At 43.3% G+C, this 13,365-nt stretch overlaps 1 protein-coding gene across 8 annotated transcripts in view; it reads left to right on the top strand.

Annotated features, from left to right (window-relative positions):
- lpp (LIM domain containing preferred translocation partner in lipoma) overlaps nt 1-13,365 on the top strand; it is a 389,509-nt gene that overhangs the window by 359,943 nt on the left and 16,201 nt on the right. For all 8 annotated transcript variants that reach the window (XM_072572197.1, XM_072572192.1, XM_072572195.1 and 5 more), the window contains one exon: nt 12,489-12,667. In XM_072572197.1, coding sequence (XP_072428298.1) covers nt 12,489-12,667 — 179 coding nt within the window. The remainder of the gene's footprint in view (nt 1-12,488; nt 12,668-13,365) is intronic.

Genomic DNA, 13,365 nt, shown 5'->3' with positions numbered 1-13,365 from the left:
AACCTACTCCCTCTAGTTCTGGACTCCCCGACCCCAGGGAAAAGACTTTGCCTATTTACCCTATCCATGCCCCTCATAATTTTGTAAATCTCTATAAAGTCGCCCCTCAGCCTCCGACACTCCAGGGAAAACTGCCCCAGCCTGTGGGACTTGAATCTGGGCCTCTTGGTCCAAGGGTAGGAATGCTACCACTGCGGCACTAAAGGCCCTACACCTATCTTCCTTATATAATCTTTACAATGATTGCTAAGTCCTGAAGATGCAGTAACAAACAAATCTTTACCTATGACCACTAATTTAGTAGTTAATCTGAAACTAAAACTGATAATGGAATGCCTTAGCTCATATTTAGACAAACAGAATTTAGTTGATCAAAGACTGTAAAGCATGTCTAGACTTTGAAGGCCAGGCACTATCTGAGAGATAACAAAAAATATTTACGTACTGCCCCCAACTTGTAAAATGTAAATTGATTTTGAATTAACTTGATTGTCACATGTACTGACATGAGTACAGTGAAAAGTTTACAAGTTGCTACTTATGGTGCTATATTCGGTACCAAGGTACCGAGTTACAGATTCTTAAGTACAAATTCTTCACAGAAAACATTAGAAAAATAAAGAAATAAAAAGTGAGGCAATAAGTTAGAAAAATAGAGGAATAAGAGTTCAGAACCAATTGTCCTTCCAAACGAGATTGCACTGCACTCCACTTTAAGGCCAGGAGTGCCAGGATTATTGGTCCATGCCGAGGCCAGGGAATTCGAATCCACGCCTAGGCCACAAGTACGAATCCAAGTCAAGGCCAGGGGTTCGAGTCCACACCAAGGCCATGACTCTATCTCCGCACCAAGGCCAGTAGTTGGCATCTGCACCGAGGCCAGGAGTTGGTGTTCACACTGAGGCCGAGAGTTGGAGACCACGCTGAGGCCGGGAGTTGGAGTCCGCGCCGTGGCCAGGAGTTGGAGTCCGCGTCGTGGCCGGGAGTTGGAGTCCGCGCCGTGGCCGGGAGTTGGAGTCCGCGCCGTGGCCGGGAGTTGGAGTCCGCGCCGAGGCCGGGAGTTGGAGCCCGCGCCGTGGCCGGGAGTTGGAGCCCGCGCCGTGGCCGGGAGTTGGAGTCCGCGCCGTGGCCGGGAGTTGGAGTCCGCGCCGAGGCCGGGAGTTGGAGCCCGCGCCGTGGCCGGGAGTTGGAGCCCGCGCCGTGGCCGGGAATTGGAGTCCGCGCCGTGACCGGGAGTTGGAGCCCGCGCCGAGGCCGGGAGTTGGAGTCCGCGCCGAGGCCGGGAGTTGGAGTCCGCGCCGTGGCCGGGAGTTGGAGCCCGCGCCGTGGCCGGGAGTTGGAGTCCGCGCCGTGACCGGGAGTTGGAGTCTGTGCTGAGGCCCGGAGTCTGCATCGGCTTTCACCCCGGACATCATTCATGCTGCCGGAGGACAGGAGGTATAAAGGTAAAGAAGAAGAAAAAAAATGTGAAAGTCAAGAGGAAAAGAATTTAGACAGAGCTTACAAGCTCTGATTCAGGACTTGTGCTCCTCTGCCACCTTGGAGACATGCTGTGAGTGTCAGAGAATATACTGACTAACAACATCAGTGTAACAAGCTGGCATTTACAAATCAACTCGATATATAGAAATATTGATCCACGTTCTACTTCACTTCATGTCTTTTTTTTTAGTTTTTAGCTGAACAAAATTCACACATAATATGAGTGAGGTGTTCAGTTAATGCTGTAACAGGTTTTATTGGAAATGCAGCGACTAAAACAGATGGGCTGAATGGCATGCTTCCATATTATAACCATTCTGTAATTTGTAATGGAACCATAGCGTGCAGTTATGAGTGTGAGGGGGTACTACTACCAGCTCTGGGGAGGGCCCTACCAGTTAGAGTATAAGATATGTGAGGGTATTGAAAACTGGGGAATAACTGGTGTACTCCAGGTATGTGCAGGCAAGTGGCTGCGTTTTTCAAATGTTTGTAGATTTGGTTTGATCTATAAGTTGACAATGGATTTAGAGTCATCGAAATTTTGCAGCATAGAAAGAGGCCCTTTGGCCCACCATGTTTGTACTGACCATCCAGCACCTATCTACTCCAGACCCATTTTCCAGCACATACAACATAACCTTGTATGCTGTGGCATTTTAAGTGTTCATCTAAATATTGCTTAAATGTTGTATCTCTATCACCCTTATTATAAGTACTGAGTTTCAGATATACATCACTCTTTGGGTGAAAAATTATTCCTCAAACCCCCTCTTGAAAAAGTATTTTTCTTCAAAAAAAAACACTCCTCGCCTAATCTCCCCACCCTTCTCTCTCCTCCTTCCCAATCCCACCACCTCCCTCGCTTTCTCCTTCCACCAGTCTGGCCCCTCCTTGTGCTTGCAACCAGCCTAAAGTTACTGCTCTTGTACTCATTGACCTCGGTTGTCACTGATCCTCTATCTGATGGGAGGGTTTAACACACCCAGACAGACTCAGCATACTTTCCAGTAATGACGCCTTGCTCTTATAATTATGGCATTACCCATTGCTCCAAGCCAATTCCACATCTGAAATTATTCAGTCAGGATTTCACTCAACTCCCCTCTGGTAGCAGAATTAAAAACAAAACCTAAGTTAATATCTAGGTACTTTAAGTTGACAGGAGGGGTTTGGGAGCTGCTGCTCACCCATCCACCCCTTCCCTGTGCATAGATTACAGCCAATAGTCTCGTTCACACTGAGGTTTGCAATGACGTAAACAGATTGCCCTTTGGGCAGGAGATGTTGTGTAGAGGATTGGTAACTTTTCACACAAGCTTGTTAACCCATTCAGGCAAGGCAGAAAAATGCATCAGTTAGAGATTCACTTTTAAGGAGTTATTCACTTTGGAAGCGAAAACAAGAAGGCAGATTGCTACCTAAATGGCTGTATATTGGGAGAGGGGAGCATGCAGGGGGACCTGGATGGCCTTGTGCACCAGTTGCTGAAAGTAAGCAAGTAGGTGCAGCAGGCGGTAAAGAAGGCAAATGTATGTTAGCCTTCATTGCCTGAGGTTTTGAGTACAGGAACAGGGATGTGTTGTTGCACTTATACAGGGTCATGGTGAGGCCACACTGAGAATATGGTGTGCAGTTCTTTTCTCCTTTTCTGAGGAAGGATGCACTGAAGGGAGTGCAGTGAAGGTTTCCCAGGCTGATTCCAGGATGGCAGGACTGACATATGAGGAAAGATTGACTAGGTTAGGCTTATTTTCACTGGAGTTCAGATGAATGAGGTGGGGGGTGGATCTCATAGAGACTTAGAAAATTCTAACAGGACTAGACAGGGTAGACACAGGGAGGATGTTCCTGATGGTGGGTGCATCAAGAACCAGGAGTCACAGTCTGAGGATTTGGGGCAGACCATTTAGGATGGAGATGAGGAGACATTTCTTCACCCAAAAGAGTGGTGAGCCTGTGGAATTCGTTAGCACAGAAAATAGTTGATGCTAAAACATTGAATGTATTCAATAGATGGCTAGATACAGCACTTGGGGTGAATGGGATCAAGGGTTATGGGGAGAAAGCAGGATTAGGCTATTGAATTGGATCGTCAACCATGATTGTGATGAATGGTGGAGCAGGCTCAAAAGGCCAAATGGCCTCCTTCTGCCCCTATCTCCGTTTCTATGTTCCATTTCTAATTCAGGTTTTTGGATAGTGATCAGGAGCAAGGAGAAGCACTAATTTCTACTCTCTACCTTTATATAACCTGGTGGCCATAGTCAGCAGGAGCAGGAGCCCTAGCTGATTTTCCCTCTCTGAACCACGAATCACTGGACAATGATCAGAAGTAGGCACCCTGGCGATCTCTATCTGTCCTGCCACTTTTGTGACTTATATATATAATCACCCGGGTCTCTCTCTCTTGTATGTTCTTTGGAATAGTGCTCTTAATTTTGTACTGCCTCTCCATATTCTTTCTCCAAAACTATATCGCCTTTCATTTCTCCACATTGAACTTCATTTGCCATGTTTCCACTCACTCACCAAAATGTCAGTGTCCTTTTTGAAGTCCTGCACTGTCTTCCTCACAGTTTACAATGGTACCAAATTTTGTGTCATCTGCACACTTTGAAATTGTCCCCTACACAAAAAGCTCTGTATCACATAATTATCAGATAGGCTTATCAATTGCAGACTTCAGTGCTGGGAAACTTCTGGAAACAGTTATTTGAGCTAGATTGGAATTAGTAAGGGAATATCATGCCTAACGAACTAGCTGCAATTTTTTTTTAAATGGATAACACAGAGGGTTGATGAGGACAAAGCTGTTGGTGTTGTGCACATGGACTTCCAAAAGGCTTATAAATAAGGTGCCTCTTAGCAGACGTGAGGAAAATGATACATCATGGAGTAAAAGAACAGTGCTAATGTGGATACAATGGCTGAGGGATAGGGAAAAGAGAGCAATTTGTCAGATATGGATGAAGGTTTGAAGTGCAGTTTTTCAGCAGTCAGCATGGGACCCAGCGCCAAGCTCTACATTAGATGGGTCTATCCTCACAATCTCTTTGAACATGGCAATTAGAGTCATAGAGATGTATAGCATGGAAATAGACCTTTTGGTCCAACCCATCCATGCCGACCAGATATGCCAACCCAAATCTAGTCCCACCTGCCAGCACCCTGCCCATATCCCTCCAAACCCTTCCTATTCATACACCCATCAAAATGCCTCTTAAATGTTGCAATTGTACCAGCCTCCACCACTTCCTCTGGCAGCTCATTCCATACCTGTACCACTCTCTGCGTGAAAATGTTGCCCCTTAGATCTCTTTTATATATTTCCCCTCTCACCCTAAACCTATACCCTCTAGTTCTGACTCCCTGACCCCAGGGTAAAGACTTTGCCTATTTACCCTATCCATGCCCCTCATAATTTTGTAAACCTCTATAAGGTCACCCCTCATCCTCCGACGCTCCAGGGAAAACAGCCCGAGCCAGTTCAGCCTCTCCCTATAGCTCAAATCCTCCAACCTTGGCAACATCCTTGTAAATCTTTTCTGAACTCTTTCAAGTTTCACAACATCTTTCTGATAGGAAGGAGACCAGAATTGCACGCAATATTCCAACAGTGGCCTAACCAATGTCGTGTACAGCCGCAACATGAGTGCCGACCCCTGTAGTCAATACTCTGACCAAAAAAAGGAAAGCATACCAAACACCCTCTTCACTATTCTATCTACCTGCGACTCCACTTTCAAGGAGCTATGAACCTGCACTCCAAGGTCTCTTTGTTCAGCAACACTCCCTAGGACCTTACCATTAAGTGTATAAGTCCTGCTGAGATTTGCTTTCCCAAAATGCAGCACCTCGCATTTATCTGAATTAAACTCTATCTGCCACTTCTCAGCCCATTGGCCCATCTGGTCAAGATCCTGTTGTAATCTGAGGTAACCCTCTTCGCTGTCCACTACACCTCCAATTCTGGTGTCATCTGCAAACTTACTAATTGTACCTCTTATGCTCGCATCCAAATCATTTATGTAAATGACAAAAAGTAGAGGGCCCAGCACCGATCCTTGTGGTACTCCACTGGTCACAGGCCTCCAGTCTGAAAAACAACCCTCGACCAGCACCCTATGTCTTCTACCTTTGAGCCAGTTCTGTATCCAAATGGCTAGTTCTCCCTGTATTCCATGAGATCTAACCTTGCTAATCAGTCTTCCATGGGGAACCTTGTCGGACGCCTTATTGGAGTCCATAAAGATCACATCTACTGCTCTGCCCTCATCAATCCTCTTTGTTACTTCCTCAAAAACCTCAATCAAGTTTGTCAGACATGATTTCCCACGCACAAAGCCATGTTGACTATGCCTAATCAGTCCTTGCCTTTCCAAATATATGTACATCCTGTCCCTCAGGATTCCCTCCAACAACTTGCCCACCACCAAGGTCAGGCTCACTGGTCTATAGTTCCCTGGCTTGTCCTTACCGCCCTTCTTAAACAGTGGCACCACGTTTGCCAACCTCCAGTCTTCCGGCACCTCACCTGTGGATATCGATGATACAAATATCTCAGCAAGGGGCCCAGCAATCACTTCTCTAGCTTCCCACAGAGTTCTCGGGTACACCTGATCAGGTCCAAGGGATTTATCTACCTTTACCCTTTTCAAGACATCCAGCACTTCCTCCTCTGTAATCTGGATATTTTGCAAGATGTCACCATCTATTTCCCTACAGTCTATATCTTCCATATCCTTTTCCACAGTAAATACTGATGCAAAATAATCATTTAGTATCCCCCCATTTTCTGCGGCTCCACACAAAGGCCACCTTGCTGATTTTTGAGGGGCCCTATTCTCTCCCTAGTTACCCTTTTGTCCTTAATGTATTTGTAAAAACCCTTTGGATTCTCCTTAACTCTATTTGTCAAAGCTTTCTCATGTCCCCTTTTTGCCCTCCTGATTTCCCTCTTAAGTATACTCCAACTTCCTTTATACTCTTCTGAGGATTCACTCGATCTATCCTGTCTATACCTGACATATGCTTCCTTCTTTTTCTTAACCAAATCCTTAATTTCTTTAGACATCTAGCATTCCCTATACCTACCAGCCTTTCTTTTCACACTGACAGGAATATACTTTTTTTGGATTCTCGTTATCTAATTTCTGAAGGCTTCCCATTTTCCATCCATCCCTTTACCTGCGACCATCTGCCTCCAATTAGCTTTCGAAATTTCTTGCCTAATACCGTCAAAATTGGCTTTTCTCCAATTTAGAACTTCAACTTTTAGATCTGGTCTCCAAACCTCTGACACAAACCCCGAATCTAGGTGAAACTGAAAGATTATTACCAGTTTTTCTGCAATTTCCATGCTCAGTTCCTTTTAATATCCATGGATGTACCTCATCCGGCCCCAGTATTTTATAAGACGTAAGCATCAGCAGCTTATCCAATATCTCCTCTTTATCAATGTTAACCCCTTGTTGTGACGAATTTGGACAGTATATGTCTCATTGGTAAAGACAAGTGCAAGATGTTCATTCTAGGCCATGCTATTTTCCTCTTTTTTGATCCTAATCAGTCTCTCTCCTTTTATCATTTTTTTAATCTACTGATGTGCTTATAGAAGACTTTGGGATTTCCCTTTATGTTGGTAAGTCTTTTTTCATCATCCCTCTTTGCTTCTGTTATTTACTTTTTCACCTCCGATCTCTGAATTTGTTTGTCCTTCTTTCCTCATTTATAAGAATTATACTTGGCCTTTAATTGAGCTATATTCTCTTTAAATATTCTGTTTCTGTACTCACTTGCTCATGCACTGTGAGTAATTCAAATATTATGAGATAAGAGGTACTTGCTAATTTTTCTGTCTAGCTTCTAAAGTTCCAATCACAGGACCATATCCCCCTTCCTTAGTATTAATGTCAATCACAACCTTGAGCTGTTTGTCTTCCTCCATAAGAATGTCCTGTCATTGTTCTGTGACATCCTTGACCCCAGCACCAGGAAGGCAACACACCATCCTGGAGTCATGTTGACCTCCTCAGAAATGCCAATCTGTTGCCTGACTGAAGAATTCCCAATCAGTATAGCCCATCCACTCTTCTTACTCCCCTCCCCCAGCTGGGACACTCGTCGTACCACAGGATTGGCTCTCATGGCATTCCTCCAAGGGTCCATTGCACTCCCCAGTATCCACAACAGGAAATCCTGTTCGTGAGCAGGACCTCTGGGGATTCCGGCAATTTTTGCCTGTATCTCTTGAACTGCCAGCCAGTCACTAACTTACTATCTGTCTGCTTTTCCCGACAAGTGGTATTACCATTTCTCTGAACTTGCTTTCCATGTAACTCCCTACCTCGTGGATACACAATAATGATTCTAGCCATGACCTAAACTCTGAAACCCAGCACCCCTGTTAATACAGCTAGGGATACTGAAAATGAGAAGGTAATGAGCTGCCTTCTTGAACCAATGAAGTCCATATGCTGTAGGTAGATCCACAATGCTGTTAAAGAGAGAATTCCAAGATATTGACCCAACGACACTGCAGGAATGGTGATATATTTCTAAGCCAGATTGGTGAGTGGCTTGGAATGGATCTTGCAAATAATAGTGTTCCCGTGTATCTGCTGTTGTTTTCTGGAAATCGAGACAATCCCTGTCCACTGCGTTTGTCACATCAATTTGCACATGGCTTAGGTATAACTTTTTTAAAAATTCATTCATGGTTTGTTGGCTTGGCCAACGGTTATTGCCCATTGCTGAAGTTGAGGATAAACTGCAAACAGATTTTTGAGGAGCAGCCCTTTCAGATATTGGAAGAGATGCTGTAATGTCACACTCTTTGTATCAATGTAAAACAATCCCCATGCCCACATTTAAGGCCACAGGGAAATACAGAGAACCAGGACTCTGAATCAGTTAGCCATCAATTGAATGGGACAGTACCACTGTGATGAACAATGGAAGGATGCTGCACACACAGCCTTCCTCTGGAGGGCAACAGTGAATGGTGAATGCCACAGTGCACCTGAATAGCTGATGAAAGTGAGGAAGGGTGGAGAGCTTTGGGAAAGCAGTCACTGTAGGAAATCCTTCTGTGCAGATTGGAATGGCATGGGATGTTGTGGGAAGGGGCAGTTTCTGCGAGACAGCTCATATTATGGCTGAGGTACCCGAAGGAGATTTTGGAGTCTTGTGCCAGTGGAAAAATTCCAACCAAATGAGGGGGTTATTCGGGCAAGGATGTTCCAGATGCCTGAGCCACCTCAACATTTTGAGTGCAGTTGGGTTGAGCATCACTAAGTGCCTTGATGTGGATTGGATGCAGTCAGAGACAGACATCATGCAGGTTTTTCTAGTGATATCCAGCCACTCCCCATCATCCATTCTGGTCACCTGAGCAGCAGACCGCAAGATGTAGGAGCAGACATCGGCCATTCAGCCCATTGAGTCTGCTCCACCATTCAGTGAGGTCATGAATGATCTGATAATCTTCAGCTCCATTTTCCTGCCTTTTCTGTATAGCCTTTGATTTCCTTATTGATTGAAACTCTATCTCAGCCTTCAATATACTGTATGACCCAGTCTCAACTGCCCTTTGCAGTAAAGAATTCCACAGATTCACACTCCTATGAGAGAAAAGTTCCTCCTGCGACCCCTTATTCTGAGTTTACCACTCTGGTTCTAGACTCTCCCACACAAGAAACAATCTTTCCACATTTGTCTTGTCATGTCCTCTTAAAAATTATGGATGTTTCAATAAGGTTGTTTCTCATTCTTCTAAATTCCATTGAGCATAGGGCCCACTGTACTCAATTTCTCCTCATTAGGCCTTACCTGATGTCAACCTAGTAAACTTTCTCTGGACTGCTTCCAATGCCAGTAAATTTTAGATCAGGGGCCTAGCTGTGATCTGACCAGTGCCTTGTATAGTTTTGGCAACACCTCCCTATTTTTATGCTCCATTGCCTTTCGAAGTGAAAGGCAACATTGTATTTGTCTTTCTATTTCCTTCTGAACTTGGATGATGGCTTTTTGTGAGGTAAACATGGGGTCTCACAAATTCCTCCATTTTGTAGCTTTTTTTTAGACTTTCTTCATTAAAATATTATTCAGTAACTCTATTCTTCCTGCCAGTGTGTCATAGACCTCACCTCTCATTGAAGTTTCCTTTATAGTTTTAAAATTGTTAGATTTGAAATGTTAAACTAATTCCACTAATTGTGCTAGAATTCCCACTGTCACCAAATTCCCGATTATTACGCCAGTACTGCAGATATATAATATTGAAGATGTTGTAAATTGAAAGTATAAATAGAAAATGCTGGATATATTCAACAGGTCAGTCAGCACCTGAGAAGAAAAATAGAGTAAAACACAAAGTTCCATCAACCTGAAGGTCATTGACCTAAAACGTTAACTATTTCTCTCTCCACAGATGCTGCAAGAACTGTTGAGTGTTTCAAACATTGTTTTTATTCCAATTTTTACACCCTGTTTACATTGCAGTCCATGCATTTAGATAGAGTGAATGTGGACATACTAATCCACTGGTAGCTGACTGGTAATTTACTCTCTCACTGTTTACTCAAGCAGACAATGCAAACATAGATTGCAGTTAATAAAATAATCTACCAAAGGCAGCATCATTTGTATAATGTTGAATTAAATTTGAGATCCAATCTACTTCATCTTGAACCATCAGCAGTGCTACTTCAGGAGAGTGTGTGGGTTGGAGACAAAAGAGCTTCCAGCTGACCAGACTCTCAATTGTTTGCCCATAGGTAAGAAGTTGCAGTTTCTGAAAAAGGTATTCAAATATGTGTAAAATGATTGAAGATGACGCAATATGTTATATGTTAAGTTATTTTTGCAATCACTGTCTAACTTGCCTTAGTGTAATCAAACCCACCTGCTGAAGGTCACACAATCTTCAGAGAAATTGATGCAGATCGTACAGACAGCCTTTAAGCAAACTTTTCTGGAGCTTTGAAACACCAACTTTGATTTGGTTTTAAACACGTGAAGCTACATTGATCATATTTAGATATTTGTAGCAGCTGTTGTCTAATTGACCACTTTTAAGTTCAGTTGTTTACAGTGGCTTCAATTAGAAGTATTCATCCAATAATGTGACACAGTGCTGGCCAAGTCCCCAATACCCCCCAAACCTCGCAGTCCAACTGAAGCTTGGTCTCTTGCCAGCAAATGCTGTTTAATTATCAGTTTGAAGTTTGCTTTCTGTCGCAATGTTTGTGAATGTTTACATGTAAATTCACTTGACATTGCGTACTGCACTGTGCCAAGGGAGAGAGCCCAGGACCAAGTGGGTCAAAGTATCTTATCGATACAGAATAAAGGCAGGTACGCGATGTTCAGGTACAGATTGACCATGAGCAAATGAAATGGTTGGCATGTCTGAGGGACTGAATAGTCTATTTGCTGCACTAAATGGTCTTGGTGCATTGATTGGAGCACATAGCATGTGCATCCTGACTTTTGTTGAGTTTTGAGCTATCCCAGTCAAAAATGGATGTTGCCACAAATATATTTGGTTTTTACCTTAATATAACATTCGCATCAATTATTTCTTAAGACCTTGCTGTGCGTGCCTTGATGGGATTTCCAGATAGGGGAGTGAAGGGTTAACTCATCTGCTGTTACAAAAAACAATAAATATGTCATTCAAATAAAAGCAGAGTACAACTCAAAGGATATCATGGTCATATAGTCCCAACATTGACCTCTGAAGAATTCTGCTACCAACCTTCCTCCCATTGGAACACATCCAAGAACACACTGTTTCCTAATACTCAGCTGATTTCATATCCATGTCGCCTCTGACCCTTTTATTCCAGAAGATATAGCTTTGTTGACAAGTTGGCACTGTATCAAATGTCTTTGGAAGTTCATGCATACCACATCAACAGCATCACCCTCATCAATGCTTTCTGGTCATTTTTAATTGAAATAAAAATTGAATCAGCAATGAGTAGAAGTTTTCTCGTGCAGATTTCTGTTTCGTTTGACTGTCAGGCCATGTGAAACAAGCGGTTGTGGGGTGGCTGGAGATGCTCTGTGAAATGTCAAGGACAATGGAAGTTTAACAGAACAATGTTGTCAGATTTTACTATTTTTTGCTGTTTCTAAAGTAGTCTGCTCCACGTTGGGCAGACCCATTTCAGATTTGGTTCAGTCCATGAGTATGACCCTGAGCATCCAATCACCTCTCATTTTAATGTTCCATCTTGCTCTGACACTGACCTCTGTGTCCTCGACTTGCTGTAGTACAGCTCAATGTCAATTTGGCAGTCAGCCCCCTTGCTTTCGATTCAGCACCTCACAGACGTTTGGACTTGACATTGAGTTCATGAGCTGAATATTTAAACTTAGCCATGTCCATACCTACATCTCCACCACCCTCAACCCAACATTCTCACACCTGTTTTGTTTCCTTCATCAATGCAGGTTTTTGATTTTATCTTTGCTTCTTCCTCCCATCCTTTTGATGGCAGCTGTTTGTCAACTTGTCATTCATACCCACCCTTGACATATCTTTAGCTTCTTTATCTGTTCTGTTACCACTCCCTCTGGCCTGCATCATCACTCCTTTATATCATTCCATCTCTCTATTATCTTTACCTTATCAGCCGGCTTCCCTTGTTCTTTTTCTACCTTCCCCCGCCTTTTACTTCTATATAAACTGTTACATCCTGGATTTTTCCCAGTTTGATAAATGATCATAACATGATCATGACATGAAATCTCAGATACTGCACAACCTGTTGACTGTTTTCAACATTTTCTGTTTTATTTTCATAAATACAAACTTTGATCTTTTGTGATTCCAAGGCTACTCAAGTTTCACTTCAGAGACTGACAGTTCATGGAAATTTGACTTTACTGAAACTTAAATCATCACATGCACTGGGGCTTTTGTACAGGGTTAGGATTAGACCATTGTTTGTTCTCAATATCTAATCTCTCTGCTGATTCATTCTCTGACACAGAATACCCTGGAAAAGTGCAGTGTTTGTTCCAAGCCAATTATGGAGCGAATCTTGCGGGCAACAGGCAAGGCTTATCACCCACAATGCTTCACCTGTGTCATGTGCCACCGCAGTCTTGATGGGATCCCTTTCACCGTTGATGCCTCCAATCAGATTCACTGCATTGAGGACTTCCACAAGTATGTACGATAAATGATGTGTCACTAACAGAGTAATTATTAGTGGAAAGAGTCCTTCAGCACTGATTTAACTGATAGCTTAACCAATAGTTCATTAACTTGTGAGTGGGTTTTGCCCAATGAACACTGCACCAGGGATGTAGTGTGAAAGGTGTTGCATGTGTCAGTTCCACCTTATTGTCTGTGTCCATTTTCACAGCGTCCCAGATCACCTGAAAAACTCCACACTCTGGATGAGTCTGTGTATTGGAGAAGGTTGGTGCTCCACATGCACTGCAATCCCACTTTACTGTCGTGTAGTCATGCAGTCTAGAAGGGGAGGAGAAAGGTCGAAGCATCTATCCTTGAGACTGTTCCTGGGCCATTTAAAAGGAATAATTCTGAATTAAAAGACTGAATACTTCTGGTTAAGAATAATCTATTGAAATTCATTTACCAAAAACATTCGAGAGACTCAGTGGGATATAATCATCAAGTTGTACAATACAGAAACAGACCCTCTGGTCCAAATGGTCCGTGCTGGCAACATATCCGAAATTAATCTCGACTCGTCTGACACATTTGGCCCATTTCCCTCCAAACCCTTCCTATTAATGTACCCATCCAGATGCCTTTTAAATGTTGTAATTGTACCAGCCTCCACCACTTCCTCTGGCAGCTCATTCCATACATATACCACCCTCTGTGTGAAAAGGTTG

This window comes from Chiloscyllium punctatum, chromosome 6 (genome assembly GCF_047496795.1).
Source record: "Chiloscyllium punctatum isolate Juve2018m chromosome 6, sChiPun1.3, whole genome shotgun sequence".
Lineage (NCBI taxonomy): Eukaryota > Metazoa > Chordata > Chondrichthyes > Orectolobiformes > Hemiscylliidae > Chiloscyllium > Chiloscyllium punctatum.
This window is presented reverse-complemented; position numbering and strand designations above follow the sequence as displayed.